The sequence below is a fragment of the Colias philodice genome, chromosome 22 (genome assembly GCF_061535455.1).
Source record: "Colias philodice isolate Cphi_HAF_F1 chromosome 22, ilColPhil1 Martin Lab GWU primary, whole genome shotgun sequence".
Lineage (NCBI taxonomy): Eukaryota > Metazoa > Arthropoda > Insecta > Lepidoptera > Pieridae > Colias > Colias philodice.
The window spans coordinates 6,461,370-6,484,706 of NC_143107.1; the positions used below are offsets into that span (position 1 = coordinate 6,461,370).

The following is a 23,337-nucleotide window of genomic DNA, read 5'->3' on the forward strand; positions in this document are numbered from 1 at the left end:
TGATACTCGGTTCATTGATCAATTTTCTTGGAAGATTGCGCTCAAGTGCTTACAAAGAAATAATCCTCTGTTGAACATAATACACGTTTTATTGAATAGTATGAAAAATAAATTGCATTATTCGCGAAAACTTTAGGATAAATAAGATATTGATTGAAATTCTTTAACTTTTAAGCTGGTGAAAGACATTTTTTTCCAGATAGAAATATTAAATACCAATTTAACTCACAATCTAAAAGCGAATTGATATTGGAACAATAAAATATTGTTTTCAATGACTGAGACCACTTATAAGGATATATTTTGGGAACTCTAGCATTTCTATATCTTTGAAATTTAGTACAGTTATAAGGCTTACTCCAGATTGAGTAATATCGATTATTGAAATGGATACGGAAAGTTCTAGACTGGCTCACATTTAACTAGCGAATAACATTTTCAAATACTTTCATTTTAATATAAGGTATATTCTCTTCTTCTATACTCGTAAGAATCTGTGCATTTATTACTTTTTCTGATTCAACAGCTTGTTTGATTCAAACATTATTTCTTGTTATGAAGAAAAATTTATTTTTAATAAATTTCCATTTATAGACGATAAAATTCTTAATGCATCTTTTTCATAATTATTCCTCGAAACTTTTCTATGACCGATTGCTGTACCTAGTGGTAAATAAAAAACATATACAAATCTATTTCATTCTTGCAAGCCCCTTTATTCTCGAACCTTGATTGATACTTGCGTCCTTATCACGGAGCTTTTACTGTATACATTATTTTCATATAGCCGTAACTAGCGTTTCACTTCTGGTTCACAGCCTATACTACCATATCCAACGGTAAAAGATTTTTGAAATCGATGAGTTTGTTTCTAACCAATAAATTTCAGCTCTTATTCAAATCAAGTGTTTTATATAATTTTTATCTTATTAAAAGGTATCAAAATAAACACTATCCACTTTAACGTATGTTATTAATAGTAATAATCTTATTAGAATAAAAGTACGTATAACATGAACTCCCACTTTCCCCAACCGGCTCTCGGACTACATAATGCCTCTGTGACACTGTAGGGCTTAAACAATACAAGGCATCTGCGTTTAACTGCGGATACAGCGTGACAGGAAATATTTCCGAATATACGTGCCTACGGTTTTTTGGTTACCATTTGTGTAATGTTCAAAGACAGGGATTTTCAATGCTTGGTTTTTATTCGTTCGTATTAAACAACCGTTTTAAAAGATTAGCGCGTTCAAACAAACAAACTCTTCAGCTTTATAATATTAGTACCTATAGATATAAAAATGAATCGCCAATTGTTTTGATAAAGAATGATCGAAATCAGTCCAGCCGTTCACGCGTGATGACGTGACCAAGGAAAATGCGGGTTAATTTTTATATAACGAAAGAATATTAATTATTATTATTTTAGAGTTACATTATTTGTCGGATAAGTTTAAACCAAGGTTTGAAAATAGACCCTTGGCTGTAAGGGCGTGCGTTGCTATGGCAACGTAATGTTAAGGTGAAATTTTATACAGAGAATGTTTCTAATATGAAAATCATGATAGTCTTAACGTTAATTAAATTCTTTACAAATTTCAGAAAGATGGCGATATGAAACTTATAGGTAGAAAATTATATTTAATTACATTTTATCGTTTTTACGAGGGTTCAATTTGATTAAATAATTAATCTTTAGTTACAATAAAACGAAAAATAATAATGTATATCTCGAATATAATGTAAAATATCATCTAATACAGCTTATGAATTTTATAAACAAAGCATGTCTTATAAGAGATGATAAATGCCTACAGTATACGTAAATCAATTGACAGATTTAATATCATTATCAGCAGTCATTTACCAAACAGACACAAACTTTTTATTTCGTCATCGAATCCTTGTACTATTTTCCTTTGTTACGTTTTGATCAAGTTTAATTTAAATTAATAAGCATTCAGAAGCCGAAATACGAATCCTTATCTACAATAAAAACAACTTACAATATAAGCAAATAAAAATATTATTAACAAGGAAATACGATTTTCACAATTACGCGAAGCCTGTTTAATTATTACCAAATCATCTCTAGTTAGACGCAAGTTAAAATTGAAAATGGCATTAATTTGGGAGCCGAGTCTGTGGCTACAGTTGCATAATTAATGTCCCATTTGTGAAAGTAATTAAAATTTCGGCTTCGGAAATACATTGTTCCATAGTTCTTTGTTTGATGACGTCAATTAGAATGCGTGTAATTAACAACGTTATTTGTCCGGGTAGTAATTTCAATTTGGTCGGGTTATTGGGTATCATGTAGGTATGTTTAATTGCTGCTATACTATTATTAGGTTGAATCTATATAATAAAAGACGTGTGGCACTCGGGGACTGCCTCGGTAAAGCTATTGCATGCTAGATGCCTTCAAGCCACACCTCCGCGACCGTAGGAGTGGGGAGCGTGAGGTTTTTCGTTACGAAATTTCTGGATTCGATCCCCACGCTCAAGGCCCGCGATAGAAGCAATGCAATAGCTTAAAAATTAATCGCTAAATGTTATAAACGCAAAAATCGAGAACGGCTTTATGGACTTCGTTAATTCTTTTTTTTTATAATATTCCTCGAAGTTTATGGATGGTTCTTACGAAGAGAAAACGTAAACATGTACCATGGGCGAAGCCGAGGTGGTCCGCTAGTTTGTAATTTAATGTCTCAACTAGATAAACTCTTCGTGTACTTTAAATTTTTTTTTGCGCATAACATAACAGTATTTTTTTTAACTCAAGTTAATATCATAATAATTAATAACCCATCCCTTTCAGAAACAGCTCAAATCGAAAACAAACAGACACTATTTTTTATTTTTAGACTGTACCTTTACGCGATTAAGAAACTTAATGATTAATCATGGTTCACATTTATCGGAAGGCCTCAAATCTCAATTATAACTATCACGCTTACATACTTACATACCTTTATTAAATAAATGTACATAATGTATGCAGAAAATTCAAAACTAGTGCATCGTGCGGTTTGCGAAAGCTGCGCACGAAATATTATTGCAGTGAACATTTTTGATTTATTACGTAAAAAGTATTTACCAGTAAACGGGTTTTAAATAATTCTATAGTTTAATATTTGTATGCTTGAAATAATGTGAACATTGAACTATAATATTGTACCTAATAATAGGTTTAAACGACTATTTAGGAAGCTGTAATATTTAATTTGCTCTGTGCCATTTAGGTATGTAGCTTTTGAATATAACCTGAATTTTGAAGTTTAGTGAAAATATACCTATTTGTAATCAAGATACCTATTAACTAAATTGTTATATTTTAAGATTTCCTACGTACTTCTGTCAACTCAAGTTTACAGAAGTTTAAGTTCTCAAACTCAATTTTAATTTAATTTAATTAAAATATAGAAATATAATATTGTTTCTAAGAATTCACCTACATTTTTAAACTACTTTTATACTCGTTGCTTACCTATACCATACAAAAATAAAAAAAATTATAAAAGTGTAATCATTATAACCTGGAAATTTGTACAAACCTTACACATTGCAATTTACCTACACGGTACAAGTACCAAAGTAATTTATCAAACGCGGTCACCGTTCATAAATTATTCAAACATGGTAAAATGAATCCAATCTCCACGCATTAGGGGTTAAATTTCAAACTCTCATTTTGCGGTAATTAAAACGCAATAAAGTTAAATATATTAAATTACTGTATTGTTCCTGACCCGAGTCACTAACCCAATTTTTATGTGATTTGACGAAGCGGTGACACGGTTTAGTCCATTCATTTATAAGTACGAAAACTCTATGATTACGCTATAATCATCAGAATTAATGAAGAAATTAAAAAAATAGAATAAAAGTATAAATACAGTCTAAAAACGTCATCTTTATACTGTACAAGCTTTCCGGCCGCGGCTTCGCCCGCGTTTTCGAATAAAAACCCGCATAGTTTCCGTTCCCGTGGGATTTCCGGGATAAAATCTATCCTATGTGTTAATCCAAGCTACCCTCTATATGCGTGCTTAATTTCATTGTAATAGGTTCAGTAGTATTTGTGTGAAAGAGTAATAAACACACATATACACATCCTCACAAACTTTCGCATTTATAATATTAGTAGGTTTACACCTTACTGTGTACAATTTTTGTAGGTTGATATTTAACGTAAAATACGGCAGTTTCTTATTGTGAATCTAAAATTAATATCGTGTAGTTTATTTTGAAACTATAATTACGGAACTAAGATAACTTAGTTATTATTTACTAGCTGTGCCACACGGTTTTACCTGCATTCCACCTCTTCTGGTCTCAGTGTGATGATACACTATAGCCTTCTTTGATAAATTAACTATCTGACAGTGAAATAATTTTTTAAATCAGACCCGTGGTTCCAGAAATAAGCGCGTTCAGGCAAACAAACAAACAAACTCTTCAGCTGGATAATACAAGAATAGATTATGGATTGACAATAAATTATTAATTCAGATATTAGTCAGTTTTTAAACAACTTTCGATACCTTTGTTTGTAAAATGTTATTTTATCAGTACATTAAATAATTAATTGAAACATTAATTCTATAACATTGTGCAAATAAACATAAAACAGCTTTAATAACAATAACAAATGATAATTATACAAAATAATACACAATTTTCGATAAAACAATCAACCATTCGTTATAGAGGTTTTGTTAATGATAATGTAGTATTGATATTTCATTATCGGAAACTCATTTGGACACAACTGTGTCGAACTGTTTAGTATGAAATTATTTTATTTATTCCATTTTGTATATACCTACTAGTGACCCGCTCCGATATATTTTTAAATAACCACATAAGTTACTTTAAGATATATCTATACTAATATTATAAAGCTGAAGAGTTTGTTTGTTTGAACGCGCTTATCTCAGGAATTAAATCCGGTTGGATTTGAAAAATTCTTTCGATGTTAGATAGCCTATTTATCGAGGAAGGCTATAGGCTATACAGGGTGTCCCAAAAAGTAGTGATATACTGAAGCTGGGAGGTAGAGGACTTAGAGGGCTATCCGAATCACCCCCATGTGTGTTATGCGATTTTTCGTATTTTCGGAGTTATTACATTTTTTTCAATTTTTCATCTATCGCCGAGTACGATGAGATTTTTATTTATGGTGACGTGAATTATTGCGCTAGATGCTTGATTTTTTTTGTGTGCTAAGCTGAAAGATAGGCCAATTCAGTATGGTAACATTTACTATCGTTAGATCTTCGAATGGAATAAAAAAAGGAATTAAATGCCAAGAAAGATAAAATTACCCAGTATGTTCATAACTTCAAGGGCCCATAAAAAAAATAAAATCACATAAAAAAGGTTTTCCATTTGGCTTTTAAAAACTTGCTCTATCGATCAGGTAGCTACCCTAAAAATTTCATTTTATTATTCTGAAGGCTTCAATCGAAACATTGAAATCTAAATGTGGTAAGTGGAAAAATTTATTAACATGATGATCATTAAAACTAATAAATAGCTGTTAAATTACCAGATTTTTTTAAAATAGCCCCGCTGTTGCTCAATGCAAGTGCGACATCACCGTAAAAAGTTGTCTTTTTAATGTCTGAATGCTCTTTTATAATTTTTAATGGTTTCTTCTGCAACTATGAATTTCCGGGTTATTTCGTCCAAATTGTGGCAGTCTCTCGTCTTTGTAGTATTCCCACGGAAAAAATTCAATAGGGTTTATGTCCGGAAACCGTGGAGGCCAGGCTAAAGGGCAAAAATACTCTGAAAGATGGATTGGTCGTTGCAGCCTGCGCATGCGCCGGTGATGCCTGCTTTAAAGCCTGGCCTCCACGGTCCCACGACCTAAACCCCATTGATTTGTTTTAATGAGGATACTAAAAAGACCTCGGCTACTTGAGAGAATACCACAATTTGGACGAAATAACCCGGAAATTCATAGTAGCAGAAGAAACCATTAAAAATGATAAAAAAGCATTCAGACATTTAAAAGACAACTTTTTACGGTGATGTCGCACTTGCATTGAGCAACAGCGGGGCTATTTAAAAAAAATTCTGGTAATTAAACACCTATTTATTGGTTTTATTGATCATCATGTTAATAAAAATTTTGCACTTACCACATTTAGATTTCAATTTTTCAATTGAAGCCTTTAGAATAATAAAATTAAATTTTTAAGGTAGCTACCTGATCGATAGAGCAAGTTTTTAAAAGCCAAATGGAAAACCTTTTTTATGTGATTTTATTTTTTTGTGGGCCCTTGAAGTTATGGACATACCAGGGGTAATTTTATCTTTCTTGGCATTTAATTCTTTTTTTTTTCGATTCGAAGATCTAACGATAGTAAATGTTACCATACTGAATTGGCCTATCTTTCAGCTTAGCACACAAAAAAAAATCAAGCATCTAGCGCAATAATTCACGTCACCATAAATAAAAATCTCATCGTACTCGGCGAAAGATGAAAAATTGAAAAAAATGTAATAACTCCGAAAATACGAAAAATCGCATAACACACATGGGGGTGATTCGGATAGCCCTCTTGGTCCTCTACCTCCCAGCTTTCGTTCATCACTACTTTTTGGGACACCCTGTATATCATCACTCTAAGACCAGGAGCGGAGCAATGCGGGTGAAACCGCGCGGCACAGATAGTCTTGTAATATAATAGCGGCGTATCGTATGAGAAAAGTTATTTAAATTGCACCGTTTAATAAAGAGCCTAGGCTGTTTACGAAACGGCTAATTTAACTGGATAGCATCGACATAATATGCAATATTCATCACTCGTTGATGTCTCGTTTTAGCACACTTTTGTTATTTTCACCTGAATGCAATGTTTGTATGAAACCGTCGTCTTTAGACCCGATTTTGAACCACTTTAAATGGACAAATTTCATTCAAATTTACATGATATTTATCACTACCAATATCTGCAGTGGAAATGAAAAATTTCCTAAATTACCATCCTCCCTACTATAGTAACATTATCTAATCTAATATCTAATATATATTATAAAGGCGAAAGTTTGTAAGGATGTATGGATGTATGGATGTTTGTTACTCTTTCACGTAAAAACTACTGAACCGATTACAATGAAATTTAGCACACATATAGAGGGTAACTTGGATTAACACATAGGATAGTTTTCATCCCGGAAATCCCACGGGAACGGGAACTATGCGGGTTTTCCTTTGAAAACGCGGGCGAAGCCGCGGGTGGAAATCTAGTACTACATTATAATGTACCTACTGATTTAATATTCAGGAATTCCACAAAACCTTAACTCAAGAAAATTCCCACTTAAGTGGTCTCAACAATAAAATAGTCTATTATCCAGATCTTGAGCGTTTAAATAATGCCAAATTACACTCAAGCATAATAAAGCATTTAATGAGAAAATGAGAAATGTAAATTCGTTGGTAGCTCGGCAGATTGAAGAGTTTTATGGTCCGTTTCGTTCTAGAAGGATTTTAGATTTTTTTTCGTATTGACATCCTAGTAATAATCTTTATATATAAAAATGAATCGCAAAATGTGTTGGTAAGCGCATAACTCGAGAACGGCTGAACCGATTTCGATAATTCTTTTTTTATTATATTCCTTGAAGTACGAGGATGGTTTTTATGTAGAGAAAACGTAAACATGTACCACGGGCGAAGCCGGGGCGGACCGCTAGTTAATACATATAAATGAGAAAGTTTGTGAGGATGGATGGGTGGGTGGATGTTTGTGACTCTTTCACGCAAATACTATTGAACCGATTACAATAAAATTTAGCACACATACAGAATTGACACAACTATGCGGATTTTTCTTTGAAAACACGGGCGAAGCTGCGGACAGAAAACTAGTTAGTTATAAAATGATTATTGTAAATTATGACTGCTGTAATCAGATAAAAGGGTGTGAAATATATCTGCCATTTGTTACATAAATCATTCGTTAATCATATTTGAAAAAAATAACTGAAACTTGTTTAACATTTAATAATAAAAATTTACGACTGGTTTTTAATACATCATCATCAGTATATTTTATATCCTAGTATTATAAATTATTGATTTGCTATTTAAAAGCATTTTTAGGAAGTAAACTAAACTAAAATATACGCATAGAACATAATAAAAGCTAATTACCTAATTATTTCATATATCTAGTTTCTAGGTACGCTGTATTTGATCTAACAAAGCATGTAATATAAAGAGGAATTTAATCATAGCCGGAGCAAACTAACCGCGAAAATGTATTATTATGAGACTAGTGGTCCGCCCCGGCTTCGCCTGTGGTACATATTTAGTATCCTATGTCCTTCTCCTGGCTCTAAACTACCTCCCTGCCAATTTTCACCTCAATTGGTTCAGCCGTTCTTGAGTTATAAGTGGAGTAACTAAAACGACTTTCTTTTACATATATAGATAGAGCTGTGCTATTACTAGTACAAGAAAACACTAAAACTACATAGCCCTGACTTTTCGATGTAGTAAAATAGGAGAAGGAAAAAGTATTTCGAAGCCATCGAGATATATGTACTACTAGAGAGGTTATTCCAAACAAAAACATTGCGCGCGGCCGATGTGGTGGGGTACGTGTGGAACGAGCGAGGCGTGGCTTCAAGTTCAAAGATTAAGCAATGCGTGCAGATGCGACACATTGTGCAATCTGTTTACTCGGTACTATCTGGTGGTACTGATACTAGGGAATTAATAAAAAGAGGATTTTATATTAAACTATGTATTTTAATTTCCTTTAAATAATATCAATTTAGTAAGCTTTTGTCGTTTTGTGTAGTAATCAATAGTTTTATCAGTTTTTGCTTCATGATGTAATCGAATTTTGGAGTATTGGTTTATAATAGCCCTAACTAAATGGATACGATGATTAAATGTTGATGGCGTTTACGTATAAGAAACTCACATTTTGAAAAATCTCACGTGAGATTCGAGGATGGGGGAGGGGCTTGAATAAAATCTCACGACATCTCACCAGGGGGGGAGGGAGGGGCAGAAAATTTAAAAAAACACCTCACGTAATTTATGGACGCCCCCTTACTCGATCACAATTTTTGTAACGAATGTGAAAGACGAAACAATAAATACGCAAAGTGGCTTTTACTATAAACGGAACTACATTTAAAAATATACTTTATTAATTGAGTTATAAGGTTGCTTCCATTCTGTTTATTTACATTCTCAAAAACATCAATCGCCGCAGAGGCGGCTTGCGACAAAGGCGGCTTGTGTCAAAGGCCTCGGCGATATCATTTAAGAACATAATATACTTTAGGCAAACTTGTAATAAGATAGAAAGAAAGAAGAAAGAAAATACATTTAATCCAGCACACAAAAATACAAGGCAAAAACAACAAAATAACTTACAATGAACAAAAACAATTAAATAAAAATTACAATTTATAAAAGAGGTAAGTAGGTATCACGTTTGTACAAGTATAAAAAGAAACATAGGTATTATATTATGTGGTTGACTATAGTATGTGTGCTGGACAGGGATACCACTCAGCAAATCTGTGGCTTAATAGCCGCAGCACTGATTTTCAGTGGTTCCCATATCGCAACTGACGTTTGCAGCGATAGGGGCTACAAATTTATAAAATAATAAAGTTTTAAATAATTTCTTACATACATTTTAATATATACATTATACATCCATTACATAAATATGGAATAACAGACACTACATTCATGCAAAAATGCTACATATATGCGACATGCGTACTATATCTACTATAATACAAGATACTCATATTATACTATTCACCTATATATATAAAAGTATATACCATAAAACATTGAATAAACTGGCAAAAATAATAAAAAACTGACCAGATAAAATAAACTAAGATAATAATAGGTATTGTTTTATGTATATATATATATTTTTTTTTTAAAGACCAACTAAGGTTGGCTGATTTGTCGTTGAATTATTAGTTTTTTTAATTCATTACGAAAGCTCGGCACGCTGCTTTTATTGCGTAATGGTGGGGGCAAATTGTTCCAACACTCACAACAGATCTATTTTACTTTCTTATTAGTCCATTTGACAAGGATATTGGGTAAGATACCTATTGGAATAATTTTATTATTATGTATGTAGTATCACAGACTAATAATAATATACTGCGTATACAAGTAGTATGTGCTTATTAAATCCGCGAATAAAAAAAAATTTAGTCGCGAATATAGAAATTGGGTCGCATTATTTTAATCCGCGAATAAAGGAAGCGCGATTAAGGAACTTTTACTGTACCTATTAGTTTCTGTGAATGTTGTGTTTATTTGTAATTGTTGTGCATAATAATTTATAAATCCTATTGGAACAACTGTTGATGAACCTTTTTTTAATAAATAAAAATAGGCAAATAAATAAATATTACTTAATATAACCTACCGTTTTACTTTGCGTAGTCGGGTAAAAGTATAAATATTTAGGTACTACACCACGGTAATCTTTCCTAGTATATATTGTATATACATAGTTAAAAAATCCAGTTACATTTTTTTAACAGACTCATCGATAGTGTCACGTCTGTGCTGTTAGTCTATGAAAAATGGCGCGAAACGCAGAACGCGTGGTGATTTTTCGCAAAATGATAACAATATTAGTAAAATGCATGACTTACTCGTAATAAGGAAACTTACTGGTGAAAAGTCACTCCTCGGGCTTTGTTTGTATTATAGGAACTGTCAATATCTTAGCACACACGAAGGCATTTTGAACAGAGCAATAACACGTGTTGACGCGGCAAGCGGGGAGCACAGTCCGGCACAGACTAATGAGACTCGTGACTTTTGACTCTAGCTCGTTGTAAAGAGAGTGTAGTAGCGATCGCCTCTCTAGTGTACATATATCTCGATGTTCGAAGCATACTTCACACGAAAGAAAAAATAAACTGAATTCAATAAAAATATATTAAGTATATCAATGTAAAATACTAAAATATAAGGTATCTGATACAATTTTTTTTTTTTGTGTCTAGTTGTTGAAATATAAATGATTTCTATCTCGATTAAGCACAGAGTTATCCAGAGAAATAAAAAATATAACCTTTCACTTGGGAATTACGTATTTTTCAATTGGAAGAGAATTTTCAATATCCGTTCCTTAGTCCCAGAAGCTATTGACTTACTGAAACTTATTATTTCTTTATAATACTGCCATGGACATGTGTGTTAAAGAAACTGTTTTATTAATGTTTATCGTCTTTCGTTTTCGTAAAGTAATTTTATTCTTAACTAGCTGTGCCCCGCGGTTTTACCCGCAGTGCTCTGTTCCTGTGGGTCTTAGCGTGATGATATATAGCCTATAGCCTTCCTGAATGAATGGGCTATCTAACACCGAAAGAATTTTTCAAATCGGGCCAGTACTTCCTGAGATTAGCGCGTTCAAACAAACAAACAAACTCTTCAGCTTTATAATATTAGAAGTATAGATAGTACCTATAGATTATTTCTTAATTAACACAATATAGTGATTTTATAATGTCATAGTTTAAGAATCGTATACCTTCACTTGAGCGACAAAACAATAATATAATTCATTGTTCGTAAGTTTTAAAATAATTAAGAAATTTGATAAACAACTCATTTAAAAGTAAGAAACACGAAACATAAGCGTTTGTATATTTTTAATTAATATAGCGAAAAACTACTTTAAAATCCAATTACACCGCTTATATTAATGCCACCCCGGGCAAAGCCAAACCAAGCGTCTTGTATTTAATATATCAGTAAGGTCAGTGCCAAACAACCAAAAGTAAAAGAAAATCTCAGCTCCCTTTTCTAATGGAAACTCTTCATTAATGAAACGCGGGAAACCGCAACATCGTTTCGTAAGGCGTAGTTATAAGTGCTAGTGAATTATATATTTATTAATATTTTATTCAGATGGTGCGTGGTTCTTGTATAAAATGCTTAAATGTTGTGTGAGGAAGATAATGTTTTACTAAATTCATTTATGCAGATATAATATGTACAAATCGTTTAGCCAACATCGATTTTATGATTAAAAGAGAATTCTTATTTGAGTGAAATTAATGTTGTAAAAACTTCTTTTCTGTGACAGTGATTACAAGTAACAACGATCGAAAAGTCGTTCATTCGAAAAAATATCTACGTTAAAGTTATAACCGAATAGCAATAGAAGCTGAAATAAGTATTATTTCTTAAAAAAAAAGAGCATGCGTGCCGAAACCACGTGTCAGAAGTGAAACTACTTGGGCCTACTACTCAAAGATACCAAAATCGTCGCCTTACTCCTTGACGTGACGGTATTGCCATGACGTGACCTTGAAATTTTACCCTCAACGCGCCTAAAGAAGTTTCACTTCAAAAATCAAAGAAGAAATCTCACACAATATAGATAGAAATAATAATATAAAATAAATGTAATCACAGTGAACGAGCCCCAATCCATTCGTCCGTTCGTTTCGGCTCATTTCGTACCACCTTTTTGTTCTAATGTACTTTTCCTTAGATAACTCTGGAGCTATTTGTTTAAGAAAATGATTATATCCCCACGTTATGTTTCCAGTTTCGCTTATCAATTTTATTCCCTTTACATAGAGTTTTGATGTTTTTGATTAATCTCAGATGAGGGTTTGGAGAGACAATTTTTCAGTGTATAAATTGAACGGCTAATTTCAAAGATTAGTTTTGTAATACAATACTGGTATTATTCATATTATCACTGTCAATAATACCTACTATATTATGTTATTCGACACATAATATTAATTTAAGGGGCCGATTTTTCAATCCTTGGTTAAAACTTATCCGTTCAATAAACACGATAATATTAAAATGTCACCTGTACACAGTGTACAGGTAATTAGAATACATTTATGAAATGGTAGTTTAATACGTTATTCAACGAATAAGTTTTAACTTTTAACCGAGGATTAAAAAATCGGCCCTTAATGAAAGAAGATTGTATTTTTTTTAATATCAAATTTTACATGACTCGATTAATTATAATAATCCTAAACACAAAAAAAACAATGATCACCCATTAAATGAATACCTTCTGTGGACATTGTATTTTACTTTACCTATACTTTTCTTTAATTTTCACTTCAATAACCATAACTTTAACTATAAAATATCAAGGAACCGTGTTTTATATCTTGTATAACATACACTCCAAAGGAATGCCATCACACTATACATTCTTGTTATCTCATAGGCGGAAGTGTTGGAAAAAATGTTTTCTTTACATCGTCTTGGAGGGATGTTCAAAAGGTTTTTGGGTCGCGTAGTTTGTTAGGAAGATATTATAGCTACCTCAGAGATGTGTTTTATCATAACTGTGGTATATTATAATACTATGGCTGTTTATATGGTTGATGGAGTGGGGGGTGTTAGGTTTTTTCGTTACGGAATTTTTACATTCGGTCGCCGCGCTCAAGGCCCGCAATAGAAGCTATGCAATAGCTTAAAAATAAACAAGACTTGGTACCTAGCTTAGTTGATAATAATAGATGAAATATCGTATGGTTACGCTTACCTGCGGACGAAATCACGGAGTAAGTATTGCCATGGCTTATGTTTTATATAAGCTACTTCACCGCCAAGTATTATCAAAATCCGTACAGTAATTTATGATTGAGAGTAACAAACTTTTATCCATCCTCACGTCATGTACGTTCAATATTAATAGGTTTTAATCGCGTACAAAATCACACTATGAAGCTAGTATTTCAACAAGAACACACAATAAAGTAATATAATACAAACGTTCATGTTTCGCGGTTGAATTTACAAATTATTGCCGGCGTTGTAGTTAAAATTAACCGGATACAACGCTGTAAGCAAAATTACTGTTTCGCTCTTCCTTGCAATTTGAGACGGTGTGGATGCGCTATATTTTGGATGTGGTATGTGGTTTATGTAGTGCATGTTACGTAATACACGTTATGTGGTCTGTATAGTTGTAAAATCCTTGCTTACCTATTATAAATATTAAAGTAAATGATCGAAATTAAAGATAAAGCCAATCAGGCAATCTTCTTTCTTTCTATAATATGAAACACCTATGTAGTATGGAAATTGCTGTATGGTTTATTCTTTAAATATCTAATGGTCTTTTAAATAAAATATTATATTATACACATATTTATCTTATCTGAAAACTTTAAGAACATTGAAATATCGTTCTTATTTATTTCAAATAATATTGATGTATGTAGTTTTGGGTTAATAATCATTCTTGTGATTAACTCAATGAATTAATATGTAAATTCGAGAATTCGAGAATGTCCAAATTTCGCAATCCTTGTAATTCATAGACGCGGTACAATATTCAGTTACGTTTCAATTATCAAATTTACTTCTTTTTCACTCTAATTAAATTCCACAAGCGTTATAATGGGATCGGATTAAATTTCATTTAATTAAATTCTAGGACGAATATTAAACATTAAATTGTTTATAATATTTTAACCGACATCGTTAGAAAATCTTATTTGACTTGACTAAAATTGTGTGAATGCGTACATTAATTACAAAAAAAGTTTGATTAAATTGAAATCATTTTAAAAATATTAATACGTCTTACATTTATTACAAATATCGTTACCATATTTTTTACAAAAAAAGCAGTGCTTATGTGCTCATTCGATGACGATGATTGATGAGATGTATATATATGTTTGTTACTCTTTCACACGAAAACTACTGAACCGATTTTGATGTTACTTGGCAATGTTATGATGTAGCACGTAGGCTATAAAAATAATCTAATCTAGCTTATCTAGTCATAAACTTGTTTTGAAGCGTAAAGACTACAATTAATGTCATCTATAAAAAACAAGCATAATACACTGCAACATATTACGTCAAATGCGGTCTACATTTGGACCATTAAGCCGAAACGTATCGTGGAACGGCACAGCTCTAATTACTAATGTAATTTCGTTTGCACTCCAAAAACTCAGCTTCATTAGAAAGCAATTAGTGAAACGTTCGTTGGTGTACTGTATATACTTTCTTTGCATTTTAATGTGGTTTTTATAAGTGCTTGGTTATGGTTATAGAATAAACTAGCTTACCGCCCGCGGCTTCGCCCGCTTTATCTAAAACCTAATAAATTATATACTAAAACCTTCCACTTGAATCACTCTATCTATTAAAAAAAGACGGGTTGCACTCCGGGAGTGCCGGCAGAAGTGAAAACTTGATTATTAACGTTGAGCATGTTTGATATCCATCCTTCTGTCTTACGCTTTTTCGCAGGTCACGTGTCCTGAGGCGTGTTTAAGATTTTATACCCAACGCCGCTAAAGAAGTTTTCACTTCAAAAACCGCATCAAAATCCATTGCGTAGTTTTAAAGATTTAAGCATACAAAAGGAAATAGGGAAATAGGGACAGAGAAAGCAACTTTGTTTTATACTATGTAGTGATGTATAGAATTAATGTATTAATAGTTTGGTGGTAAAGTAATATAATGGCATGTGAAAAACAAAAGAAAATAAAAGATACGAATAATGGATAGAATTAAGTACGATTGTTTATCAAATAATAAGAGGGCATTTATATAAAGAAGAAAGATTAGGTAAGTTATTGTGTTTCTTAGGCTATGCTACGAATCGTAGCACAGTTGTCGTAGCACGTCTACAGTAACATATTCATCGAGTTCAACTGTTATTTTATTTAAAATATAAATGACTTGTGATTAATGATTGCATTTCTTATAATTTAAAATGTGTATTTTATCATAACAAATATATTATAATAAGCTATTCCTCCGTTTATTGCACATCTATTCATCAAATACCACATATTTTTCACTAAAAGCTTAAATAATATATTCTGTATTCAATTCAGTACTCTTTTGTCCTCCATAATTACCAAATTATACCCATATAAAATGTGTCTTTCCACTTTTGTATAAAAGAAATAAACACAACTACCAAAGATAGCTATTCATTCTATACAACGCAACAAGCAAGCTTGGAACACAAAACCTAAAGGCGGGTGACCATAATTTAGCGGTAATTCATTCATAAATAAAACTTCCAGCGGCTCGACAGTTTCGCCGACAATAAATCGCAATTTGCGCAGCCATCGCGTTTAATGAGGCTTCATTCAGACGCGGTTGAAATTCAACACTGAAAATTTCAATTTTCGTGGCACCCGGTAACAAGTTGTATTCAGCTTCAGTGAGCGTGCGGTGACCATGGTCGTGGGGTTTGCAGGACATGTTATTTTTTCTTAATTTAGTAATTCCTGCAGTCTGCGGCTTGATTTATTTGTTTCACCGGGTGTGAGCTTATTCAGCCTATTATTTAAGTTCCAAATCTTATACGGATTCGATTTAATCTTCAAATATTCACGTTTAATACTTGAACGTGAAGCAGGTAGCCACTTCACTCTTATTGTAAGCATGTGAAGCATCTATAATATATATAGTTTTGTTTAAATATTAATAAAGATGTAACTAACAGTATTTTTTCACTGAAAACAGTGATACACGTATTATAACACAATTAAAAAGCGTGTCTCTTTCCCTTTGTCTCATTTAAAAATCCTTAAGATATTTCACATTTTTCCACCTAAACCTATGCTAAACCTACTTTGAAAACTACGCGCACTCACGGATTCGAAAAACAGTGAAACAAACGTGCAAGTTTTAAATAAAACTACCGCTAACTTTGCATGTATTTTTATAGTACATTGTGTCTTAATATTCGTGCTGAAATACAGGGTGTTCTTTTGTTCTAGTCACATATATTAAAATGAACTGACGTCACTTTATAACCGTGTGCGACTGTCTTCACTTATATTATACAGAGGAAAGTATCTGTCTGTGGGTCTTGCATTTATAATTTTAAATTTTATAGCATTCAATGCAATTTGTAAATATTTGAAACATGTTACAGATACTGGATCATGATCCTTGATTCGAATAGGCAATAGGCCTCAGCTATTTTTTCTACTCTTTTGGTATCATATGTCTGATCTATAGCCTATAGGAGGTTATATTTTTATAGCGCCTAATAATATAAGTCCTACTGTCTTAATTAGGAACTATCTAATCTCGACTCTCGATACAGACAAATTAAAACCTTCGTGCACTCATAAAAATAGCTATTCACTACCAAGAGTCGATTCAAAATTGATGCAACTAGATTGAAAATCCAAACAAATAGACATATAGTAATCGTAATAAAGTGTTTATACACGACTGTATAATATCCTTGATGCTTTAAATATTCAAAAGCTTATATTTTGGAATCTATACATATAATAAATCTGTAGAAGGGTCAATTCTGTACATTGAAAATATTGAAAAAATAAATAGCAGGGGGTGTTACTGGATCGATACCAAACCCAAATATGTGATTAAAAAAATTTTTGTCTGTCTGTCTGTCTGTCTGTATGTGAAGACATCACGTGAAAACTAACGGTTCGATTTCGATGAAACTTGGTATAATTATACCTTATTATCCTGGGCGTAAAATAGGATACTTTTTATCCTAAAAAAATACGTGGAAAAAAAATTAATCTTAATTTTTCAGTTTTATCCATAGACGTTGTTCTGTAGAACCGCGACACACGTTGCATATTATTATAGGCCTAGCCGTATTTGGGTCCAATAGATATTTATAAGATGTCATTGTCAGAGTTACTCAAAATGGAGAAATAAACCACCCACGCCAAGACCGACATCCGCGCGGACGGAGTCGCGGGCGGAAGCTAGTAACAAATAATTTTACTTGAATAACGAACAAAATAATTTTGGCTTTATGTTTGAAGTACAAATTATTAACAATTTAAATTAGTCATTATACAACTTTAATACGATATATTTAAATACAATAGATATAGGTTAAACGTTCAAAATAATATTAAAAGAGCCTTGAAATAATTCTTTAAACCATTTATATCTGTTGAATTGCTAATGTATTCCGCAATTAGTTAATGAGCAAGAGAAAGCATTCACTACGCTTTTTATTTCCTTGTAAATGTACTGTTGGGTGTACAATTAAGTTTTTATTTCAAGCGTGTGCTTATGACAACTAACACAATCTTAAATTAAATTCAAAGAGGTTTTTGCGTTAAACTACACAAAGACAATATGTTGTGGGTTTTTAGAAATAGGAATGAAAGAATTAAATGCTAATGAAAGAACTCGTTACCATGGCAACTAATTAATGATGTCCATTGTAATTGTTGTTACCATTTTTTAATGAACGTTTTATATAATTTTATACTTGAGTATGTGAAATATAGTGTAACTTCCTCTATTAAAAGAACGAATGGGTTTGTTATGATATTTTGATTTGAATAAAATTTTAGCAACAAAAAAGTCCAAATTAATTAACTTGATACAAAGCTATTTATTTGGAATAAAAATTGTAATTAAAGCAAATGTATGAGTTTAAATTCCTGTTCACAGTATTCATTTCGTCTGCATTAGAAAACTAGTGTATTTTATTTAATAAAACAGAAAAAAATGTAATATCTTTTTAATAATTTTTGCAATACTGCTAACATCCGGAAAAATACTCCACAGTCTCCCCGTGACCACGTGCGCTCGCCGCAAAGTGTGCGTCGGGAAAATAGTAAAATGAATAAATCGCGTTTAAAATCCGTTAAAAATCTTTAATTTCTAAATGTTATATTATCTTATAAGAGTACCTGTAGAATACGATAGGTAATAACAATTTGTCGCGGAAGAATAATTCTAACCAATACCCGCGGCCCCATCAGCGGCTCGACGGAACACAGTGGGGTTTTAGTCGGTAAGAATCCGACATAACCCACTGCTCCTTCCCCGGGGGCCGTGGGTATCTTTGGAAGATTTCCCCACAATAAAAAAAAGGTAATAACAATTTGAAATATAGGAAATATTTCAACAAATTGCGACTATATATTATATAGATACTCACCAACGCTTTGGTATATACCACCTAGGTATCCATACTAATATTATAAATGCGAAAGTAACTCTGTCTGTCTGTTACTCAATCACGCCTTAACTACTGAACCAATTTGCATGAAATTTGGTATAGAGATATTTTGATTCCCGAGAAAGGACATAGGATAGGTTTTATCCCGGAAATCCTACGGGAACGGGTTTTTCTTTGAAAACGCGGGTGAAGCCGCGGGTGGAAAGCTTGTATGTACATAAACACTAAGTGCTAAGAGGTATAATCCTGAGAGATTCAACTCTCATTCATTAAGACTAGACTCAGTCGAGCTGTGGAAAGGACGAAGATTTATTTATAAGTCAATACTTAGTGGGTACACTTAATATTTAAATTATTTTTAACGGAATATAAGTGATACTGAAACAAAAAAAGGACGTGTGGCACTCGGGGACTGCCGCGGTAAAGCAATTGCATAGCATGCCTTCAAGCCACACCTCCGTGTCCGTCGGAGTGGGGAGCGTGAGGTTTTTTCGTTACGAAATTTCTCGATTCGGTCCCCGCGCTCAAGGCCCGCGATAGAAGCTTCTATGCAATAGCTTAAAAATATAACACTAATTGGGTATTCTCATATTGTACGTGTTTAATATTTAGTTTTATAATTTATCATCTTTATGGTATGTATTTTGTATGTAGTTGTTTGATTTCTAAGTGGAACTGTATTTAAGAATACATATTATACAAATTACTTTTAAATGAACAGTATATCATTGTATTACGTAATCCGTTAAATGCGTTTGTTAGCTACGATGTTACAGACAGATAAATTTAAAAACACATGCACATTCAAACTTAACGCACTTTTTTCTTCTACATTAAAGCAGTTGATGTCATAATATGACCTATCTCCCAAAGGATACCCACGAACTAATATGTAGGATACCCACAAACTCACTAGATACCCGCCCGCGGCTTCGCCTGCTTTTTCAAAGAAAAACCTGGATAGTTCCAGTTCCTATGGGATATCTCGAATAAAATGTAGCTTGTGTCTTATTCTGGGTCTTCAGCTACCTACTTACCAAATTTCATTGTAATCGGTTCATTAGTCTTTACGTGAAAGAATAATAAATATCCATCCTGAATCACAAACTTTCGCATCCATACTAATATTATAAATGCGAAAGTAACTCTGTCTGTCTGTTACTCAATCACGCCTAAACTACAGAACCAATTTGCATGAAATTTGGTATAGAGATATTTTGATACCCGAGAAAGGACATAGGCTACTTTTTATTGCGAAATATGTGCCACGGGCAAAGCCGGGGCGGACCGCTTGTTTATAATATTAGTAGGATTTCAATAGCAATTATATTTTCATAAGTCAGAAAAGTGTTTAAATCTCAAATGACATAGAGTCGACCTCAAATCTAATTTATACGGAGATTCATTTAAATTTTCATGCCCCGTTTTACGAGTTCCCATAAATGTTAAATTTGTTTCTCAGTGTTTTAAACGATTTTATTTGACTTGTACTCCTGTCTTTAATTATTATACTTCTGTGAGAAGTAAAGGTATTATGTAGTGGAATTGATTGGCATTTACTGTTTTTATTCGTTTGGTAAAATGTTTTATTTTAATTAGGGTGGTTCGTTACTAGGCCGTATATTAAAAAATAATGGTTAACAAAATCAAATTATAAAAAAAAAAATAGATATATTAGATTGTCAATTTTTTTGTGTCTGTATACAGCCCCCCTAGACAAGTGGCTTTCTATTAGCGTAAAGTTCAATAGAATAGATTATGAATGTATGAGATTGACGTAATCAATCGTCGTCGTCGTCGTAATCAAACGTCAATCTCATACATTCATAATCTATTCTATTGCACTTTACGCTAATAGAAAGCCACTTGTCTAGGGGGGCAGGCAAGTTATTTATTATTTTCTTATATCATTAATCTAGCTGACTGAAAGATTGAAAAATGTACAATTTTTAAGTTTGCCGTTCAAGTAGACAAAAACGTATTGATTTTGATGAAACATAACACGAAGATAAGTTAAAACTTAGCTCAAAATGTAAGATATATTTTTTCCCATTTTAACAAAAATATGAGAAAGAATAAACCGGAACGTTGAAGTACTATGTAGAATTTATTAAAAGAACATATTCCGCTTGTAAGTTTTGCCATCCTAGTAAGCAAAAATTTTCTCTTGAAGCCGCACTAAAGTACTCTAAAATATTACCTTAAAACCTTCAAGTGATAAAAACGTCTTATACCGAGTCTTAGGGTGCATCCACATTGTAGAACGTTCGAGAGAATATTGTAGATCGCGAACGAAGGTTCTGAATAAAACAATGCAATTCTCGAACAAATATTTACAGACAACTTTAATAACCTCGATTAATTAGTATTGAATTTTGAATTTATTTACCGTATTTGTATGGACTACAATATCTTCTATATTTCGGTGAATGATTCCTCGACTGTCTAAAAAGGGATGTATTGCATATAGCATTATTACATGATAATTACTTTACAACTAGCCATCCGCCCGAGGTTTCACCCATTTATTTAGTTTAATCTCTGTATCAAATTTTACCCAATAGTTTAGGCGTGAAGAAGACACAGACAGAAAAACAGAACTTGCGCATTTATAATATTGGTTAACACAGTAGGATTAAATTTCAATTATATTTTAAAACGCATTGTAAATTACTAATTATTGTTGTAATGTAAATATATTTCTTACAATAAAGTTATCACCAATGTGGCCACAGCTTTACCACGATTTTTTGCGAGTGGAAATAAATTCTCTATCTCCGCTAAGCGAATTGAAAACTCGCTCGGATTTATTGACAATTCCATCGAATAAATTGCCAGTTCCTCAAGTATTGAGTCCAAATTATTTTGTTTGTAATTAGCTAATTGAGGGTGAAGTTTAATATCTTGTTTTCACGGTTTTATTCAAAAAAATATTGCGCTTATCCTCTATACTCGTAAATATATGTTTACAAGACTTTGTAAGTATTGCTTATTTTTAATAAAAAAAAACTAATTATAAAAAAAATATAATCGGGATTAGTAATCAAAGCGTGTTAAAAAGAAGAACATTTATTAATTTATTTTATTAAAAAAAGGTTTGCAATTCCTCTACCAATATGAAATATAACAGGAACATCGAAATAATCGGTTCGTTGAACTGCATTTCTGTATATCGATAATAATTCAGCCATAAATTATAACCGGTTGTTTGCTTTATTTAATTATTAATGGATGTACGTTAACCGCATTATTTCGCTTGCGAGCTTTCAGGAATAAAAACGGTTTAACTGATATAATTTTGGTATGATATTTATTTTAATTACGTAAAATTATTAATCACTAGCTGTGCCCTGCGTGCTCCGCTCCTGTTGGTCAGGGTGATGATATATAGCCTATAACCTTCCTCGATAAATGGGCTATCTAACACCGAAATAATTTTTCAAATCGGACCACTAATTCCCAAGATTAGCGCGTTCAAACAAACAAACAATCAAACTCTTCAGCTTTATAATATTAGTATAGATAATGCGATGCTGGAAGCTGTACTCTTTGTCCCGAATCTTCCCAATTATTTAACACTAGCTATCCGCCTGTCTAGGTTGACCCGGGATAAAAATGAAATAAATATAGCGGTACTAGATGTGCCCCGCGGTTTTACCGGCATTGCTCCGCTCCTGTTGGTCTTAACATGATGATATATAGCCGATAGCCTTCCTCGATACATTTATCGGCTATCTAACACCAAAAGAATTTTTCAAATCGGACCAAAATCAAACAAAATAACTTTATTTTAGCTTATAAAATTATCTTTGTTACAGTTCTCGCGATCACAGTGAACATTCGAGAAGAAGATAAGGATACTCACAGACTGCTCTTCAAACAATATAGGTAATTATTTTAACATAATATAAAAAATGTATGTTTGTATGTTTGGTATTCTTTCTCATAAACAACTGTGCTAAGAACTCAACAAAGGTTGGTAATAATTAAAATTGGGAAAAAACGCAGTTAAACTCATGAAATTATTGTATTATCAAAACTGCCCGTTTAAAGTAGGTAAATATCGAGTCAAAAGAAGTCGATTACATACATACAGGTGAAGCTGGGATTTCAGGACAATTTTCACACACAGCACGATCTGATCCCATACTAAGCTTTCGCTTGTGTTATGGAAACCAGATGGCTGATAAACATACATATATATAATTTTAAATAAATACATAAGTAGATAATTAACACCCAGACACAGAGCAAACATCTATGTTCATCACACAAATATTTGCCCCGGGTGGGAATCGAACCCACGATCTCTGGCTTGGAAGGCAGGGCCACTACCAACCACGCCAATCGACCAGTCAAAAAGCGTGTT

The 23,337-nt window shown here is 32.5% G+C and overlaps 1 protein-coding gene across 1 annotated transcript in view; it reads left to right on the top strand.

The window, feature by feature from the left end:
• LOC149478494 (cell adhesion molecule Dscam2-like) overlaps positions 1-23,337 on the top strand; it is a 107,070-nt gene that overhangs the window by 37,288 nt on the left and 46,445 nt on the right. Inside the window, exon 3 of the mRNA XM_089709265.1 lies at positions 22,787-22,856. Coding sequence (XP_089565391.1) covers positions 22,787-22,856 — 70 coding nt within the window. The remainder of the gene's footprint in view (positions 1-22,786; positions 22,857-23,337) is intronic.